Genomic DNA, 20,672 nt, shown 5'->3' on the forward strand with positions numbered 1-20,672 from the left:
AAATGTAAATAAAAGCTGAGAATTTTTTTTCCCCACAATGATGCTTCTTGTACATTGTCTTATTATCTTTTTGGAGAAGCCTGTGTTATTTCCGGTCCAAAAAAACTTGCTGGTTGAATAAAAGTAACTTTAAATCAGAATTTGCCAGGGGTATGAATAATTTCGGGCTGGACTGTATATATATCAATATTTTGGAAATGAAATAAATAAAAATTTAAATATTCCAGAGTATTGCGAAGATACAGCCATATGACCATGCTTTGGCATGCTCACCTTCACATTCATTAACTATGTATACCAGAACTGTTCGATCAACAAAAAAGCTTTTGATTATTTTCAATAGGAGTGTCTGTAGATGCTAATCTTACACATTTTCAAAAAGTATGCTTTATTAGTATTCGATATAACTCACAGTAAGTATGGTAGAATACGACAATTTTGATATCGAAGCATTTGGCTTGTGTAGGTGGCGCTGTTCCGAAACTTGATGTGTCGCTTCAGGTCCAGACCTTCATGACATATACCAAGTTTCGTATCCATACATGAAAGTTTTTCGAAGTTACAGCCATAAACCATTTGTCGACACGCCATTACAGAACGAATTGGCCAATCAAAAATATTAAGCACATTTTTTGCCAGCACTGTCTCTAGATGCTAAATACCAAATTTGGTGCAAATCAGACAAACGGTCTCGGACGAGTTTGAAAAAGTATGTATCGAATTGGCATCATCCAAGGGTTTATAGGTAAGAATAATTTAATTTCTATTTAAGATTAAGTTAAGAGAAAAAATTTACAAAAATTAACTGGTGGTGGTGCGTTATTTAAGATAGAGACTCCAAATTTGCTGTGGTTAATGTTGATACTGTCCTCTATCTGTGTGCCAAATGTCATAACCTTCACATACGGTTCTATGGTAAACCCCTCATAAATGTTCACATAATCCGGCAAGCACGGGTGTGCATTTCACAGTGTGTCTGATATTTCCTAATGGAGCAGAAGTGCTGCCAGCGATCTGCTTTTATCTCAACACTCATATTTCATCCCTCGACTGACGCCACTGAGACATACTTTATCATTACTTCACATGAAACAAATCAATGAGCACAACCGACCCAGGTGAGGGAAAGCCTTGCGCTGACTTCTCCCCCACCCATATCCAACAGGAAAAATAAAGCTATTTTGGGACAAGGCAACTCTACCCTGCCTGCCTTCAGATATGTGCCGCCCATTGTGGTGATATAATGATATTTTTCATACAGCTGCAGGAATGACTCACGCTTAAAACTAACCGATACTTCCTTAACCTGTCTCTCCATTAACAAAGCACCATGCAATTTTGAGCAACCAGCTGTTTCCTCTTTTCTTTGAAAATACTGATACCTGCTGATGTTTCTCAAACTCCAGTTTGATGGGAGACTTGATGCAGTTGCAGGTGTCGTGGTAGGTCTGTTTAAGAGCAAGATCCATCAGGTGTTTGTGATACGCTCCGGCCACATTTCCACAGATGAATATGATGATATTTGCCAGGATCTAGAGAAACACAAAACAACATCAGTCCAAGAGACCTTTGAAACATTGAAAATAAGTTTAAAATACCCATTCTGCTAAGGTTTAAGCATTTGTGTGAGCGCTGTTGATGTATAGACCACTTTGGACGCTTTTGGACGGATTTTGTAAGAATTAATAATATATCGTCACTATCATTCCATAACCTTGTATGTCTTTTTAGGAAAAGGAAAAATATACTTTTGAAAATTGATAAGCACTTTCTATTGGTTAGATATTTGCAAAGAAACACTGACAAATGTAAAGGGTGACTAATATTAATGATTTATTGCAAAAAAATTATGACGTAATATGGAGATACAAGGTTTCAGAGGGACATAAATCGAATCCTCCAAAAAGGTCTATATAAATTAGCAGTCAGTTAAAGGCTATATAGTTTTGAATACAGCATTAAAATACAGTATAAAATGTATTATTGTGTGTATTAAATAAACTCAAAAGTTTACAGTTCAACCACACACACTTAAGCACACCAAACCCAAATGGCTTTTGATTGAGTTTCAAACGACAGAGGAAAGAGCACATTACCGTAAGATACAATCAGCATAAGCATTGAGATAGAGAATGCAAGTGTTACATTGATTTAAAAGATATTGATCAGGAAAAGTAAATCCGATTCAGTCCACAAAGAGCTTTCAGCTGCCAGTCATGCAGCCTGAGAGAATCCCAGAATATTTTAAAGAAAATATAGTTAATAGTCTGCTATTATCCATTACAAATAGAAAGTATGAATAATTAGGTTTAATGGGAACAGCTGAATTTGCATACAATAAAATCATTATTAAAAAGACAAATATTATTAGGGAATGCTTTAGGCTCGTGAATATTATTGTACAGGTGCTTTAAAGTGTTACCAAAAATTTTTGTTTGCATTTAAAAGTTATTAGAATATTACATTCCTTTAACAAATTTTGTTTTGTGCATGGTCATGTGTCTCTTCCATGGTAAGTGATTTATTTTTTCTTCTTTTTAACTGGTGGATCAAACTTATTTTCTGTGCAAATAGACATTATGCCACAACACCTGTCAGATGAGCTTAACTCTGTATTGAACCCTGAACATTGCTTTCATTTGCCTCACTGACGCGGTCAATCTCATCTGCAGATTCTTCTCCGTTGTGGCATCCATTTGAGATTAGAGATGAGCACAGTGAATAACACCAGACGAGGTCATTAAAGTTCACCTCAGACTGCGCAGACATCTCCAATTTTAATAAGTCTAGAACCTCCTGCTGATATCACTTACTGACAGAAGATTAAACATCATCCATTGCAGGAAATGACACGCCAATTAGCAAACACAGTCAATAACAGCTCCATAAAGAGTACATAACATGAGATCATGAAAATGACATTTCATGCAGTGTATAATGCTGCCGTGTTTGAAAGTAAGCAGTCTTCCAAGTTCTAAATCGGAAGGTGAATGATTAAAGTTATTGGCGTGGAAAATAGCGAATTGACTCTGAATCACGCAAACGTGTCGTCCCTATTCGCGAACCGCCGCGGATTTACGTCACTACATATTGCCCCCGCCTACATTTTGCTAGGACTGCCCCCGAAAACTTCACAAATCTCCACCAAACACTATAACTTGTGAGCCTTATTCGCAGTAGACCAATCACATCAGACTAGACCAACTGACCAATCATATCAGACTTGGCTAGGGGATAGGGGAAAGGAGTGGATTAGACAGACGAATTGGGGAACAATTCATTTGTAAGTAAGTAAAGAAGTAAGGTAAGAATAACTATTATGCCAAAATAATAGTGTTTTTACACATTCTATGTACATAAACGTCTTGTCGGACAAAACATAAACCAAAATAGGACTAAGTTATGTACTCTTGAACAAAATATGAAGGCACATTGTTTGTCTTCCACAAATTGAACATGACAGATCAAGATTTAGCAGAGATAATCATTGAAGAACTATTGTTTATAAAAATGTTCTATGTTTCTATGAAGGTAGCTCCTGAGGGAAGGAGTTTCAGACAGGCTTCCCATGTACCAGAATGGCAAATGTAACAATCTAGAACAAACTCATGTAAAATTGGTTTCCATCTTTGATTTTTTTCTGTTCTGAAATGTCTGCACCCCTATGTACAAGTCATTGATTTGTCTGGGTGATGAGTGTTTGGCTCATAGGTGTACAGTTGGGTTCAGCGCTGGAACTTAAGCAGACTGGGGGTCTCAGTTATACAACTTTGCGTAGCTTTCACAGGGGAAGACTCTGCATATGTGTATCTCCTCCCCGATAAAACAAGATATGGAGCTTACAATGCCCAGTTTAACTATGCATGACGTCATCTGCGTATCATTTGCTTATTTCCATTCACGTGACGGCACGAGACATGTGGAAGATACGAGCCAATGGTCCGCTCAACCACCAGATCGCGCAGTGTCCACAATATCATCAAAGTGCGCACCGTTGATCATTGTTCTCACTAGAAATGTTTTACATACATTAAATATGCTTAGGAACATGAGTCCTGCTATTTATTTTAAGAGGACCTCACACTCCTCGCTATCATTTAAACATCAAAACGCGTAACATGCAACAGGAAAATTTTCAAAAGCAGTACGTGCTCTAGAAATAGATCTATACTTTTTTTTTTACTTTTAGACGTCACTTGAGTGCTTAACTCCATAAGAGTGAAATATTTAATCAAATGTTTTAATAAAAGAGAAAACAAGAGTTTAAGATTATTCTGCCTATATTATAAGGCTTCCCTCACACCAGTAGAAGAATGTGTACGCACAGTCCCATAGTGAATAATGTAGGTATGATGACATCGTAACCACTCGCGGCGAACATTCTGACTCAAAAATGTGTTCCAAACCGCGTTGTACTAAAATGTGTATGTCATTCAATATCGACCCCTGGCAGCCTGGTGGTAGTATGTTTTTCCTGAATACGACGATAACTACATCGAGTGCAAGCCCCTGAAGCGTTGGACACTTCGGGATTTCAGCCCTAATGTAATTTCAGGTCACCGCGGCTTTCAGAAAATTTGCGTTGCGTTCAACTGGTCGGTGGGCTTCATCTAAGCTTTGGACACTAATGAAAGGTAGGTGGACCTAAATACATAGGTTTTATCTTGTTACGAAATTCCATCGAAATCCATCGAGGAGAAAGTATTTAACTAAATCGCGGCAATTGTGTAGTCACATTTGTGGCGGGTAGATTAGCAAATGTACTGCAGGCGCCGTTGTAAAATAAAAACATCGTCTGTATTCAACTCATTCTGACGGTGTTTTTCTTGAAATTATTACTCATGCTATGTAGTTTAATATGTACAGTTGTGTTCAAAATTATTCAACCCCCAATGCTGTAAATGGTTTTAGGGAATTTAGTGTACATTTGTAATTGTATTCAGAATGAAATCCTTCAAGGACTTCTTAAAGAACCATATGCAACTAAAATGACATCAATTAGTTTTGTAATACAGTAGTAAATGTTTATTTTGTGAATTCTTCATTGACATAATTATTCAACCCCTTAAAGACTATCACTCTGAAGAACATAGGTTCAATGAAGTGTTTTCAATCAGGTATTGAAAACACCTGTGGATATCAGGGAGCAGCAATAAAGCCTAATAAGCACCAATTAGGCAGCTTTAAAATGACTGTGATACTCAGCTCCTTCTAGACATTTACTGGTGTGGTTACAAACATGGTGAGGTCAAGAGAATGGTCCAGGAAGACAAGAGAACAGGTGATTACTCTTCACAGGAAGGGCAATGGCTATAAGAAGATTGCAAAGATGTTAAACATACCAAGAGACACCATAGGAAGCATCATTCACAAATTCAAGGCAAAGGGCACTGTTGAAACGCTACCTGGTCGTGGCAGAAAGAAGATGCTGACTTCGAAAAGTCATGTGGACAAACCACAGAAGTTTTGGGATAGTGTTCTGTGGACTGATGAAACAAAATTAGAACTGTTTGGGTCCATGGATCAACGCTATGTTTGGAGGAGGAAGAACAAGGCCTATGAAGAAAAGAACACCTTGCCTACTATGAAGCATGGCGGGGGGTCAATCATGCTTTGGGGCTGTTTTGCCTCTGCAGGTACTGGGAAGCTTCAGCGTTTGCAAGGTACCATGAATTCTCTTCAGTACCAGGAGATATTGGATGATAATGTGATGCAGTCCGTCACAAACCTGAGGCTTGGAAGATGTTGGACCTTTCAACAGGACAATGATCCCAAGCATACCTCCAAGTCCACTAGAGCATGGTTGCAGATTAAAGGCTGGAACATTTTGAAGTGGCCATCGCAGTCACCAGACTTCAATCCGATTGAGAACCTCTGGTGGGACTTAAAGAAAGCAGTTGCAGTGCGCAAGCCTAAGAATGTGACTGAACTGGAGGCTTTTGCCCATGATGAATGGGCGAAGATACCCGTAGATCGCTGCAAGACACTTGTGTCAAGCTATACTTCACGTTTAAAAGCTGTTATAACTGTAAAAGGATGTTGTACTAAGATTGAATGTCAGTTGGGGGTTGAATAAAACTGATAATGATGTGAGCTCAGAAAAGACATTTGTGGTTATTTCATTATAAATGTTATGTTATATTTGTCTGACCTACACGTGCTTCTTTGATTTAATTGTAAGCAGGATGACTGAATGATCATAATCAATGTCAAACCGACCAAAACAATCAATTTCAGTGGGGGTTGAATAATTTTGAACACAACTGTACATCATATGTGTTGTATGAATATGAATTAACAATTAATTTTGATGTGTAGTGTTGTTTTCTCTTGTATTCTCAAAATAAATGTTTATGATTATGAATGAATGCTTATTAATTGTATATGTTTTGAGTGAGGTCTGTTGCCCATTCCAGCTAAAACAGTATTTTTTTATGATTTCAATTGAAAGAACTAACAAAATTCTACCTTCTATTCAAATTTCATGCAAATATCTGATAAAATAAGGAAGTTACAAGCAAAAACGTGTGAATAATAAGCATTTTCGGTCACACGACTTCTATTGGAGTTAATGTTAACTATTTTACTATATTCCTCGGTATTATAAATATCATTACTTTCGCAATCCTCAACTGATTTTCACAATTCAGGTGTCGTCGGAAAGGGAATTTTCAGCTCTGTCTAGTCATGTGATCCATTGTGAGCTTAGGGGTGTTTGAAAATTTTGTCATCATACCTGAACAATGTGATGGTGAGATAGCGACAATTAGTTGGATTTTACACGAAGGTGTTTATGAAACAATTATCACGCAGTTAAAGCACAAATAACACTGCTGGATTTAATCCCTGTGAGAATGTGGATCTAATGTACGATAAAGAGTGAAATTAAATGTGTGAGAGGCGTTAGTACCTTAGAATTGTTCTTCTCACATTTGAGTTCACCGAATCGCCATCTGTGTCGCCACTTACCCTTGTTTCCAAAATCCTGTTATGATTGTTTTTAATAGATCACAATCTTTACATAAAAAGTGGTGTACGCACATTTACGGCCGCCGTTTTGTACATACGCAACATTTATAAATGAGACCACAGTCAAGTTCTTTCACACTATACTGAATCAATCATTTCTTTTTCTTTATTGCTATTGTTGTAATTTAAACAGATGTTGGAAGAAAAATTGGCCCTATTCCAAAATGTTGCTATAAAACGCACAAAACTGCTTTGTGCTCACAGAAATGACCAAGTCAAACCTGTTCATTAGAATGAGATCTATGTGTTTTGTTTTTTCTGCACAGGACAGTGGAAAGCAGATACAACAGTAGATCACACAACATCATTTTTAACTAAAGACGTGAAACTTTTAGTCATTCATTTCGAGGACAACGCCATTAGAGTCTCTGTGTAAAATATGAAAACACAAATGTGTGAAAATGGTGGCATGGTTATTACGTGTTCAGCATGTACTCGACAACCAATGGTGGACAATGTGCTGACACACAACAACGTTGTCATCACACAGATCTGCTAAACTCAAGTGAAAGCGCTGTATTATCCATGCCGGTCCAAGTCATTTTGTGAAAAAACATTACAGCACATGAAACAGGTGCACTTAGGGCGTGTCCGAATCCACTTTTAGCTTAATGACCGAAAAAAGGTGCATGGTCCACAATGATTGTACCTTTTCTCTTAATGAGTCATGATGGGGGTGTTCTGGGTAAAAAGTGCAATTAATATTACAAATGCTTTTGCCATCTTCATCGCCTTCCATGAGATGTCACGGCACTCCCCCCACAGAAATCCCCCTCACACCACTTCATAGACTTGTCACACTGTGTTTGCAAACCCTGTGTTATTTTTGACTTGCACAATACCGGCATACTTTTGCACACACATCTTAATTCAATACATATACCTCATACATACATTTTCTGTACATCTTGCTCTGCACTTTATATTCTTTATGCCCTCTTTGTTTTTTGCCACATTTGCACTAAATTGTTATGCTGTAAAAATATACTTTTTTTCTTACCTTGTCTCTTATTCTTAACTGTGTTCACTTTTTTCCCTCTCTCTCTATATAGATTTCTTTATATATTATTATTATTTAGGGAGGCACCTATATGTAAAGTTTGGTCGATAACCAATAATTCTTTGACATTGAAAGCCGATAACTGATTGATTGGCCGATATACAGTATCTAAATATTAATATCAATTCCCTAAGACTGAAACAAAAGCCGAAAAGTTGGACAACTGCTTTTATTAAACACTCACCGTGGAAAACAAGGTAACGCTTAGTTCTCTTTTTCTCCCTGAAAATCATGTACCAAGCCTACTTTAAACTAGTTAACGATTCTTTAACCTTCAACATTTTCTGGTATATTTAATAAACAAATAATAGATGCTCTTCCAGAAAAACAGGTCTCAAGACAGAAGCATTCAGACAGTCTGATTCAAACAATATGCTTTTGTTTCTATAAAATACACATTCATAAATACTCTATCTAAAACTATACCTACATCAACAATGTTTTGATAATAGCAGTAAGTGAATGATCTCAACAGAAAGACAGTACTGTACTGTATTTTAACTGCGAGCAGTGTGCAGAGAAAGAAGTTTAACCAGAGCAAATTAGAAAAGAAGCTTTAATATATCACTGTTATTATTATTATTTTTACTTTTGTATTGTCGTAGACTCATGCCCTCACAAAAGCATTTCAATATATACTGTCACTGACATCTGTACATATGAGAAATAAACTTGAAACTTGAAACAGGACTGCACAAAAGACACATTTATGGTGTTTTCAAAAAACAGCACAAGAATTATAGGCCTTTCTACCTCTGATACTATGAAAGGCAGACTTATTTACAGTAAGAGGCTTTCAACCTCTTTAACAACAGCACTATCTAAGGCCTGGGCCACCTGCCGGTAGTTACACCTGTATCTCACTGGGACAGTTTTATAGCACAGCTCCTTAGAGAGCAGACCTAGTGCATAACTCTCCAGTAATCACTGAATGAAAGGATGAAAGAGGTCAGTCGTAAAAGTAAATGAATATAGACCAGGACCTACAGGGAACAGTAGCTTAATTACAGAGCTGATTCTGACCCACAAAGATGCGTTCATTATTTTTCCAGCACCTGAACACGAGACATTTGTTTGCCGAGCATGTCAGAAGTAAATGTCCTAAAAGTAACACAGGAACAGGAGCTACTTTAAAGGCACTTACAGGGTATGACCTGCAGATCTTGTGTGCACCTAATTTGAAAGAGACTGCAATGTTTTTAATAAGAGGCAGGAAAGCTTGATTAACTACAAGAGGTTAATGTGAAGGTCTTTAAGGCTGTGTTTAATGAAGCTCACCAACAGCAGGAGAACAGCGTGGAGGTCTGACAGAAGTGCGTTTGCTTAAAGAGGGCGTTTAAGATTTTAAAATGTGAGATGACGACAGCACGAAGAACTCATAATAAAAATTTACGTCTTTCTGCCAGTTGATTCCTGAATGTAATACCGCTGGCTCTCGGACAACCTGACAGCCAGTATTTTTGTGTTCCCGTGCACCATGTGAGTAGAATGTTGCCTTGGTGACGTGCACGGTGTGTAGGTCTGGACTGAAAAACCGAGCTGCTTGAGATCTGGTTAGAAAAATGAAAAAGGCACTGGAACATTAATAGACAGGTAGACAGTTACTTTTTAGAGGGGGGGGCAAAGAAACACTAGTAAGAGAATGATGGACTTGGTGCAGGTGATGGTGTTGACAAAGAAAATATAAGCTGGGGTCCAGAAGTCTGAGACCACTTTGAAAATTTAATTTAAATTAAAAAATATATGATGAAACCGTCTATACAAACTCCTGAAGTTCATGCCAGCTTGAATTGAGAACAAAATGGGCCAGATTTACTAACAGCTTGCGGCAGCGCGAATGCCTTTTTTTGCGTAAAAAACTACCGTCGGTATAAACTAGAGACACGCAGTGAGAATAAGCGCTGAAAAGGCGTGGACACAGATGTTTTTGTGACTAACATTATTGCATTTTTATTTGTTGGAGTTTCCTCTTCAAATGCAAATTTTATGGGAAGAGAGTCCTTAAATGAAGCACACGAGGTGATTTACTAAGGCTTGTCAATGTACTGGTACTTGAGGGTTTATTGAGAGATTTTTTTTCTGCGTTTAAACAAATGTGATATTAATCTCAGGGGTCCACATAAAGTGTCTGTGAAGCTTCAGCTCAAAATACACCACATATCTGTTATTATACCATGCCATAATTGCCCAGTTTTTCATGCGAGGAGAACATTTACATTTAGTCATTTAGCAGAAACGTCCTGTTTTGGCGTGTGTCTTTTTAAGTGCTAGTCTCCGCCCCCTTTTCAGCAGAAAACACAGCCAGGGCTGTGAGCCTGTGCTTCCAATGACTAAACATGAAAGTAGGGTCACATAAAGCAAATGAGAAATGCTGTGTCTTGTCTGTAAACACCAAACACATTGTTTTCTATAAGCGAGCAGACTCCTAACAAAGGCGTCACGTTTTCTATATGCGAAAGTACACATGAAAAACCGGTCGTGTATTTAAAAACCATACACACTGCTTTCTATAAGTGTAAGTACCCATGACAAACATGTCACGTGTTTACAAACCCTGTACACTGCTTTCTACAAGTGAAGGTACTCAAGACAAATGCATCGATTATTTTTTAAGAGAAAGTAACTTTATACAGGACAATTGCTTTGCCTGTTTACAAGCCAAACAAATTGCTTTCTGTGAGTGAACGGACAAACGTTTCACAGTGACATTTTACCTACTTTTGAGTTGCCACAGGTCCCTGAGGTCTTACTTAAAAAATATCTGTTCTTACAATGTCTTTATTTGGAGCTTTGGCTCGTTCAGGATTTTCATTGAAAACAAAATAAATCCGTTGCACTCTTTTCTCCTGTGAGGCTGGGAACATTGTTCTGTGCTTGTCTGTGTAACCTACAACAGAACAGCTAGCATGCTTTGCTTACTTTTGCCATGGTGTCGGAAATATTCATGTATTCAACTATTCAATACTAGTATTCATGTATGTGCTTGTGAAAACAAAATGGTGTAAGCGCCATGGGTGGACACGTTCACAAAAAGTGGCGGTAATATTATAATAAGAACGGCTATCTACTTCAGAAGGGAAGCAAAATCTTAAGGGCTCGTTTTCTCACAGGCTTGCAGAGATAGGCTCATTTTTCACAGTTTCTGAGTTTGAAGATTACATCAGAGACCCGATTATAGCACTTAAACATGGGAAAAGTCAGATTTTCTAGAAATGACCCCTTTAAGACCCTCACCAAAAAGCACCTCTGAAACCCAGCGGAAGTGATGTGCCGATGAGCTTTAACGTCTCCCGAATCCGCTTTTTTTTAATCACCCATCTCTCCATCTGAACTACTCAGAGATGGGGATCTGTGGTAATTGTCAGTTTGCATTCTGTTATTGCTAGGCCTATATTGATGAGCAAAAGATTATCAGTATCAGTACCCTGCACTAATTTGCACGACCTTTAGTAGATTGTGTTGGTCATTATGGGAATGAGATGTTGCCTGAGTGTTTTTTAATGTGAGTATTGTTAGCAACTCACCCACAGAAATTTCCACTCCCATCTGTGCTTTTTTTTAATTGCGCTATTGAGCTTTTTTGCCCTATTCAGTAAATCTTGCCCATAGTGTGCATGATGAGTGCATGATGGCGTTAAAGTTAGTGGAGCATAAGAAATACGAAATTCTAAGAACTTCTAAAATGTATTTACATTTTTCAATTCAGCTTTCAATTTAAATGTGAAGTATGAAATGCAAAATGCCTATTCAATGGTGGTGTATGGCTAAAATAACTTTAAAGGGAAAGTTCACCCAAAAATGATTCTGTCATCATTTACCCATCCTTAAGTTGTTCCTGTATAAAATTGTTTGTTCTGTCGAACACAAAGAAGATCTTTTGAAGAATGTGGGAAAGTAAACAGTTCTTGGAAACCATTGACCTCATGAAGTCAATAGTCCCCCAGAAATGTTTGCTTACACATATTCTTCCAAATATCTGTCTTTATGTTCAGCAGAACAATGAAATTTACACAAGTTTGCAACAGGGTGGGAAAATAATGGAAGTAATTGTGAGTGGTACTACAATCGCTTAGAAGAAGTAAAAATAAAAACAAAGGAAAAAAAATCCCATGCTTCAGAGACTCAGTCGACCGCATCGGATCCCTTTCTTGGCTTCCGCCTACCAACATGGCGTTGCATCTTCCGGATGGCCTGGTGACTTCATCTCATTTTAATTCTCTTCAGTCAGACATATGAAACTGCCTTGTGGAATTACTTCTTGGATCTTGCCTTGTGGGTTTCCCAACTGGACTACACCTTGTGGATCTACCTCTTGAACATTACCGAGTGGATTTAACTAGTGGACTTCCTAGTGCATTTATTTTGTGGAAGTATTTCCGGGACTCCTTCTTTGTGGAATTATTTTGAGGATTTCTGTGTGGATTATTTTTGGGACTTCATTGTGGATTGAGTTTGTGGGTATTGTTTCGTGTACCACGTCCGGCGGAGTGATATTGCAACCCCAGGTTGCCTTGCCTCTGTTAACTCAGTGGCGTGAGGATGGCACAGCAGTTTTGCTTCAATCCTTTCTCTGAGCTCCAACCTCATCCTGCCCCTCTCCGGCAAACCAGTCACTGCCATCTCCACTGGTATTTGCAGCCGAGCACTCAAGCCTTTTGCCCTTCCCGTCGACTCCGCTTCAGTGGTTATCTACCCATTTTGATTCTCCACATTAATTATGTTTGGAAAGGGAGTTTAATAAAATCTATTATAACCCTGCATCTGAGTCTTAAGCGTTCATTACATACCATGTCCCATTCTATGAATAACTTTCTAAAATAAAAGTACCAAGTAACATGGATAGTTTATGAAACAGCCAAATACGTTTATAAACGTATTAATAAACCGCATGCAATTTCAACATTCAAAACACGTGTGAAAATCTGTCACGGCCTGACATTTAGGAAAAATACAGTGCTGAGAACACAGTTTAACCTTTTTCTATGTCTGCATTCATTACGCTGTTGACCCCTTGCTATACACCAATGTGGTTTTATTGTGTTCACTTGTTTACATAAGAGCCATTATGAAGATGCTCATAATGGATAGAACACCAGAGAGAAAACACAAATCATTAGAGGAGCAGCGCTGAGGTCGATGCAATCATATTGTACTTCCTGTCAGTCTTTTCGGGGAAGAGAATCACGGTTCCAGTGGCAGATGTGACACAGTCTACAGCAGCTGTAAACCTTTGTTTACAATGCAAACAAATAGGATGTTTCAAAAAGACTGTTCGCACTTTCATTCTGCATTTGACAAACACCAGATCTGTTTGATCAGACAGCGTTATCCATTTCTAGTGTATCTGCATTGATGTGGTAATAGAATGATATAAGCAACAGCACGATGCCAGGACACTTTCTCATACAGCAATCGAAGCAAATGTTAGTGTAAGAGATGATGGAAGGGGAATCAAGCCTCTGCTCATCTCTATCATGATATCTCACAGCAGTGCTGAACTCAGGAAAGAACATAAGCGTCTGGGGTTTTTAATGCATTTATGCATATCCGGTGTTCAAAAGTAATGACTCATTGACTATTCACTAGGCAATGCTAAATGATAAAAACTACTTAAAGGGGTCATGTGGAGCGAATACGTGTTTTTCTGTGGTGTTGGTGTGTTATAAGTTGCCCATGCATGTATTATTAGACACGTAAAATTGCAAAAATTGAAGTGTCGGAACAAAAGATGCATTCTAACTAAAAGCGAATGCTCACCCACACCTACTACACTACACTGCAATTGTTTTGTGTACTTTTTTAAATATGATATTTCATAGAAAATATGCTAATACACTCTTAAAACTAAATTCAGAGAGTGTTGGGTCAAAATGGGACTAACCCAACCATTGGGTTGTAAAATAACTTATGCTAGGATGCTTTAACCAATTGTTGGGTCAAATATAAACCATATGCTAGGTTACTGTAATTCAACTACTGGGTTTATTCCTTTTTGACCCAAATGCTGTGTTTAAATAACAATAAATGAAAAAGTAGGCTTATTAGGCTACATCATGAACTTAACTTTTCCTCAAAAATTCTAATTTTGTTAATGTGATGATGTCACAATGACTCAAAACTTGCACAAGTTTCATGCACTACGTTCTAAAAATGTTGGGTATTTTAAAACAGATATCTGTGTACAAAGGTACACACAAATGACCATAACCAATTGCACGATTCTAAAACAGCCTTATGGGCTGAATGACTCTGGAGAACCTAGCTTTGCCAGTTATTTCTGCCCGGAAATGTGTCAAGCAGGAAGGCCATGATGATGTTCGAAACAGTCAAACTGACAATGGAGGATACTGGGAAGTGTGCCCTCTATGACAGCGAAGTCATGGTTAAACACCAGTAACCTTATAACCTCCAGATCAACCCCCCTCCAGCCAAACACACTGTCTCTGACTCATATTCTCTTATTCCACTAACTCACACTAGCTTTTACAGAACAAACTTTTTGGTCTCTTGTGACATTTTAGTGTTTAAAGAATGTGGCCATTTATTATTAGATACTAGCTGTTCCTTTCACAGCCCACACAATTCCAGTCCAACTAAATGAACACACACAGAGACTTACCTGCCAGACAAGAGGCTCGATGTAGTCGCTTGTGGTTGAGAGATAGATGCTAAGCACTAGCGTGTGGGAAGATGAAGTGAGGACGCTAGCGATCATGGCATCCCTCATGGAGAACGGCAGCATGGTGAAAACCACAAACACAATAAAAAGGAAAAACGACACCTGTGAACAGAGAGCACAGAGCGTCAGTCTAACATCTAACATCCACAGTCGATTTTAACACCATTCAGAAAGATCTCAGCTCCTTTGGTTATTAAGGATTAATTTGAAACAGATGGGGAGAAGCAGCTATTATAATTAGATTTATATTATATATAGAAGTCCCTAAATTGGCCATAATCATTATAGTTGTAATGATTCTTATATTTTAGGAGTGAATATTAAGGTGCATAATAAATATTCACGAGCCAAGCTGGGACATTTTTGAGCGTGAGCCACGTTTTAGATTATTTCTGTTTCCTGGAACCAGACATATGATTCAATAAAATATGTTTCACAGACAGCATTTACAAATTGCTTAAAAGACAAGCGTGTACACTGTAAAACATTTGCGGCAGTTTGCCAGGAACTTACTGTAGATTTCATTTACAATTTTGTTTAAAACATAAACTTATCTAGTTCTTAGATTCTCTAAGACTAAATATCTTTGGTCACTTTGTTATGTTGATATATGGTAATTTAAAGGTGTATTTTCTAAATCTATCACATTCTTAATATATATGTTCAAAACAACAACAATGGCGTAGCTTGATGACGCTGTGAAGGAGCGTCTTAAACTCCATCGCTAATAATCAGACGTGAATAAGAATTCTCATTTATTGATGATATTAAGTATTAATGTTTTATAAACGTTACGTTCGATGATGTGATTTTGTTTGATTATAATAAATTAGAAATACAATTTATTAATCACTATTAAGTCATATGATCTTAAAACGACAACTGTTTGTTCAGTCAATATGCACATGACACTCGTGCTAAATTAAGAAAAAGACATTCAAACAATAAGACTTACCTTGTTGATCGATATAATATTCATACTTTTTCTGTCAGTAAATGAATCTAAACAGTTGCTTAACTGTCTAGTAAAACACATGCAAGATCGGAGTCTCTGTCTAGTAAAGATGTCTTTGTTGTCCGAATCAGCTGCAAACTGTAAAGAATATTTATGCTCCATAACGAAAATGAACAAAATATATTTCACTAGCCTAGTGGTTTTTGGATATTTTACTGCAAACAAAATACAGGCTGTATCTTTAGGAAGTTTCAAATATTTTAACTAGAAAACAAAACAAAAATACTTTTTTTGAAGAATGTAATTTTTGCAGTGGTGTTGTGCAAATGCCAGTAGACTAGTCTCTTCTTGCTTATTATGAATCTCAAAAGTGTTTTAATTTTCGATTGTAAACAATACCGTTACACTTTACTTAAAGAATATATGTATAAATGCATTGTAAAAGTATTATAAATGTATTAATTACGCCTTGTAATGCAACTTACTCATATAATTGTAACTACAGTTTATAACACTTCAACACATCAATTCAATTCTTACACTTTGCATATTTATTTTGGTTATAATTCTTTTCAACAACATTTAATGTATTACAACACACATTATGAACAATTATAATGCATCATATCATTTAAGAACCCTTAAAAATGCATTATACCTAAAGGCTTTAAGTAAAGTCTTATCAACAATACACTGTAAAAAAAAATGCTGTAGTTATGCAGCTAGTTGCCATACTGTAGATAAATTAAAATTAAACATTAACATATAGAAAAAAACTATAAAATAATAGCCTCATGCAAAGCATCCTTGGAACCAGAAATCTTTTTCTGTTTTTTTTTCAAACTGTGGTTACCAGCACGCTTTGCATGAGGCTGTCGTTTATAATTTGTTTCTGATTTAAGGATAAAGACTTGTTATTATCATTTATCTCTGAACAAACTTTTGTCAGTATATAACATAAATGTAGATCTACAGTATTGCTGCCTACTGGCAAACTGCTGACAGTAATACTGTAATTTCTACAGAAATTCTTTACAGTGTACTAATAGGAAAGTAAGATTAAGTCGTAATTAAATCTACAGTAACTGGCATACCTGCTACAAAACTACAGCAAAGTTTTACATTTTAGTTTTTTGGAGGATCTATTTACAGAAATGCAATGTAATATGCATAACTATGTGCTCAGAGGTATATAAATACTAATAAAGCTATTCTATCTACATAGGTCACACTGTGGGTCGCATTAACCATATTGGCAATTTGGCGAGTGCCCATGGACTGACCACCAATACTTCAGGGGCACCAACCTTACCAAAAATATACATAAGCACTTGCACTTTAAGACTTAAGTCACGCATCAGCGCTACATAAGTTGAGGATGTATATAATAATGAGTAAAAAAATTGTTGAACTTATTGTGCGAACTTGCCAACTTAGTTAGCAAAATATATAATTCGGCATTACATAAGTGAACAAATTTTAGTTGGCTAAACATAAAAACAATCACTAAGACAACTCAAAAATCTTACTGCGTCAGGTAGACTTTTTTGTTTGTTTTCTTAACTAGTTTTTTGAGAACTATTTATTTTTTCCTGTCTGACCTCTTTGAACATTAAAACAACAGAAATCCTGTTTCCCATGATCTATGGCTCTTGACTTTAGTGTCAAAGCAGCATATTTTATCAGGTTTTTAAAGCATAAAAGTACTCATGAATATTCCAAAACTTGAGTTTTTTTATGAGTGTTGTTTTGTTTTGTCTTTGCATCTAGCGCTATTGGAATGGCAGGCAGGGCACTGGATGGCAGCCTAATGGATTTCTGGCTTGGTCACCCTCAAAGACCACACACACAATGCCAAAAACAAAAACAGACTGCAGACCAGTGATTTCATTAACACAAAATGTGTCTTCAGTCTTATCGATCGCTACTTCAACTCTATAGAGTAGAGGTGCAGAAGAAGATTAGAGGCGAGCAGAGCATTCTTATTTTTGTTTCGTTTTTTAAAGAAGTCTGTTTGTTTGCCATCCATGCTCACATAGAAATGGTACAAATGGTTGGTCTTTGCAACTTTGATTGAGTACGTAATATAAAATGTTCTTTTTTATTTGTACTCTCATTTAAATGTGATATAAAAACTGAGTGTTCTAAAATGCAAAGCAGAAATTTACGTTGATATTCAGCGGTTAAAGTACATGCAATAATATTGAGTAAAACAATTTTTGATTTTATGCATACTCTTTTTTTTAGATACTGTCATGTTTTGGTAACTTTTGTTGACTAATCGTTTGATAAATTCTTTCAAATAAAAAATCATTTTAGAATAGACACTAAAGCTGATTTAATGATATTATTGCATGATACAATTTTTAAATGACTTTTTAGACCTCTTGCATATATAATTTATTTATGAATTAAAATAATGATTATTTTTATTGTTAATTAAACGCAGTAAACATTAATTTAGTTCTTCATAGTATAATAAAGAAATCACATGTACAAAAACACATATGGTCACATGTAAAATTCGGGTAATACTGCATTGTATTACAGCATTAAATTCGCTGGATTACACTGAATTGAAAATTGTCTTGACCTTGACTAATAGTTTTGTGTTGGATGTGAAAATTATGAAGAGCTGGACGTCTACTACAAGAATTGGCAAGGTTAAATGTTTAATCTGTTTTATGAACCGATTGCTTTTCAGTTTCACGTCTGCTTGAGGTTCTGGTTTATCTGTGAGCAGGATTAAGATTTGAAGTTCAATGCAGTGCTCTTATCCTGCACCAGACCAGTTATTACACTTGCAGAATCCCAAACATTCTGTTGTCGTCCAGCCACAGGCGCCCAGTAAATCCTGACACTGATGGTGCCAGCAGAACCATTATATCTGAGAACTAAACAAGAGGATATGAGAACACTGACAGAGAACTGGCTATCAATGAGAGTTTCGTAAAAAAAAGCAAGCAGGGGTGTAAAAACGTAGCAACACATTTTTACTCAATTAGCTATAACTAACTATCAATAACTTAATTATTGTTGACAAATTATTACACATTTTTTTGTCACTGAAAACTATCTCAGACTATACCTTTTTACAATAACTAGTGGCATGACCAAATAATACAATACTTCAAGTAAAATATTTGGAATCTCCATATTCTGTGGTTTGTTTAGCAAATAAATCATTATTTGTCACACTTTATATTTGTTCCATAGGTTTTGGGAATATATATGCAATACAAAGTATTAACAAGTGCTTGTCGACTTTAACTAGTATTGAATCATATAAAAAGAAACAATATTTTTCATTTCCTTGAAATAGTAAATTTAATCATCAGAGGTTTCGAAAGGACAGCAAGGATATTTAAAAAATGTTGCCCTCTTAACTATCCCCCAAAAAATCTATATATATTTTTCTTTATTAACCATTAGGCATGTTTAAATAAAGTCTATGAACCAGGTCTACTACAAACAATCCTCCCAAAACCCAAACAAACACTTTTATTTGCATTTATTTGCAGAAAATAAAACCCTAACAAATTGATGTTTTAGATCTTTATATTAAATTTGAAACATTACAACATTACAGCATTACATAAAGTACAAGAAATAGAATAAGCAAAGTTGAATTTTACTAGTTCTTGTTTGATTTAAAATAACGTCTTGGTATCTTTTGGTGGTGTGTATACAATGTTTTCTACGTCAGACATTTTATTTATGATTGATTTTCCTTTTTTCAGGACTTTTTACTACTTTTTGTAGTATTTTTTTTACAAAAATAAATGAGGTAAATGACCAATATTAACCATGCATATATGTTGTCTATGTTGCTTGTAATTATAATAAAGTAAACTTTGTAAAGTATTTTTACACAAATATAAATTGTATCTTAATTTCAAAACTGCATAATGCTATGGATCCAATAAGCAAATAAGTAACATAAACATGAACACCAAACAAAAGTTAAAATATGTGTAGTCTGTAGAAATACAGTTCTCAAAGAATTAAGAAACAACTCTAGAGATATTTCTGAATAAACTATTAGATATGTTTAAATAAAATAATCATTTTTATATAACTCTGTGAACTAGGTCTACCAATAACAATTCTCCCAAAACCCCAAACAAAAAAAGCTTTTATTTGACACTGAAATGAAATGACCACCATACATGTAGTAATGCATATTAAAGGCTAATTTGGAGTGGTCTCTTTATTTCTTTCCATAACGTAGCATTAATCCAATTTGGAAGTATTTTGAAATATTAACAAGTCTAATTAAAAAACGTTGTTCATAATTAATGTGGCGCTCAAGAGTCTTACCATTCAGTAATGCGGAATGCGATCTATAACAGGATCTTTGAATGGCTAGACATACAAATGTTACACAATAAAAAGCATCCTGTCGATGCAAAAAAATGTACCTCTTTATATCCAGGTGATCATTTTTTATGACGTCAGTATAATATTGCTCTTTATATTGTCTGGCATGTTACTGGTATTAGAAATCCTTAACATATTGTAAAGCACAAGGGTTGCCTAGGCAACCATTGGTATTAGATAAATAAAGCTCACTTAACAGGTTCCCTTTTTCATAATGAATAAGATTATGTGCTCTACTGGGATCTTAATGTCCAGTTAACCAGTCTGCTCTGCTTTTGGAAATGGAGTATGGTAGTATATTTGAGATATGGGTGTGTGTTGTGTCTCAGGCTGTTATAAATTGGGCCAGTCTCAGGAAATGGTGTCATTTGTGTTCGGTGTGTGCCCATGACCTACTACTTGTAAAAATAACAGGAAACAGAACTTATGTGAGGAAATTGGCTTTCTGAGTATAATGCAAAAATATATATAGTATTCTTCGGAGCATGTAAATCATAAAGCATAATACATAATATTTAATCCTATGCCATGGTCTGTTTGAATACTCGATTCTGATTGGCTGGACAGTG

General features: G+C 36.1%; 1 protein-coding gene across 1 annotated transcript in view; it reads right to left on the bottom strand.

Moving 5' to 3' along the window:
* adcy2b (adenylate cyclase 2b (brain)) overlaps positions 1-20,672 on the bottom strand; it is a 62,713-nt gene that overhangs the window by 27,080 nt on the left and 14,961 nt on the right. The window contains exons 3-4 of the mRNA XM_056741959.1: positions 14,709-14,870; positions 1,383-1,532 (exon numbers count right to left, since the gene is read on the bottom strand). Of these exons, the coding sequence (XP_056597937.1) occupies positions 1,383-1,532; positions 14,709-14,870 (312 nt within the window). The remainder of the gene's footprint in view (positions 1-1,382; positions 1,533-14,708; positions 14,871-20,672) is intronic.

This window comes from Triplophysa dalaica, chromosome 25, assembly GCF_015846415.1.
Source record: "Triplophysa dalaica isolate WHDGS20190420 chromosome 25, ASM1584641v1, whole genome shotgun sequence".
NCBI lineage: Eukaryota > Metazoa > Chordata > Actinopteri > Cypriniformes > Nemacheilidae > Triplophysa > Triplophysa dalaica.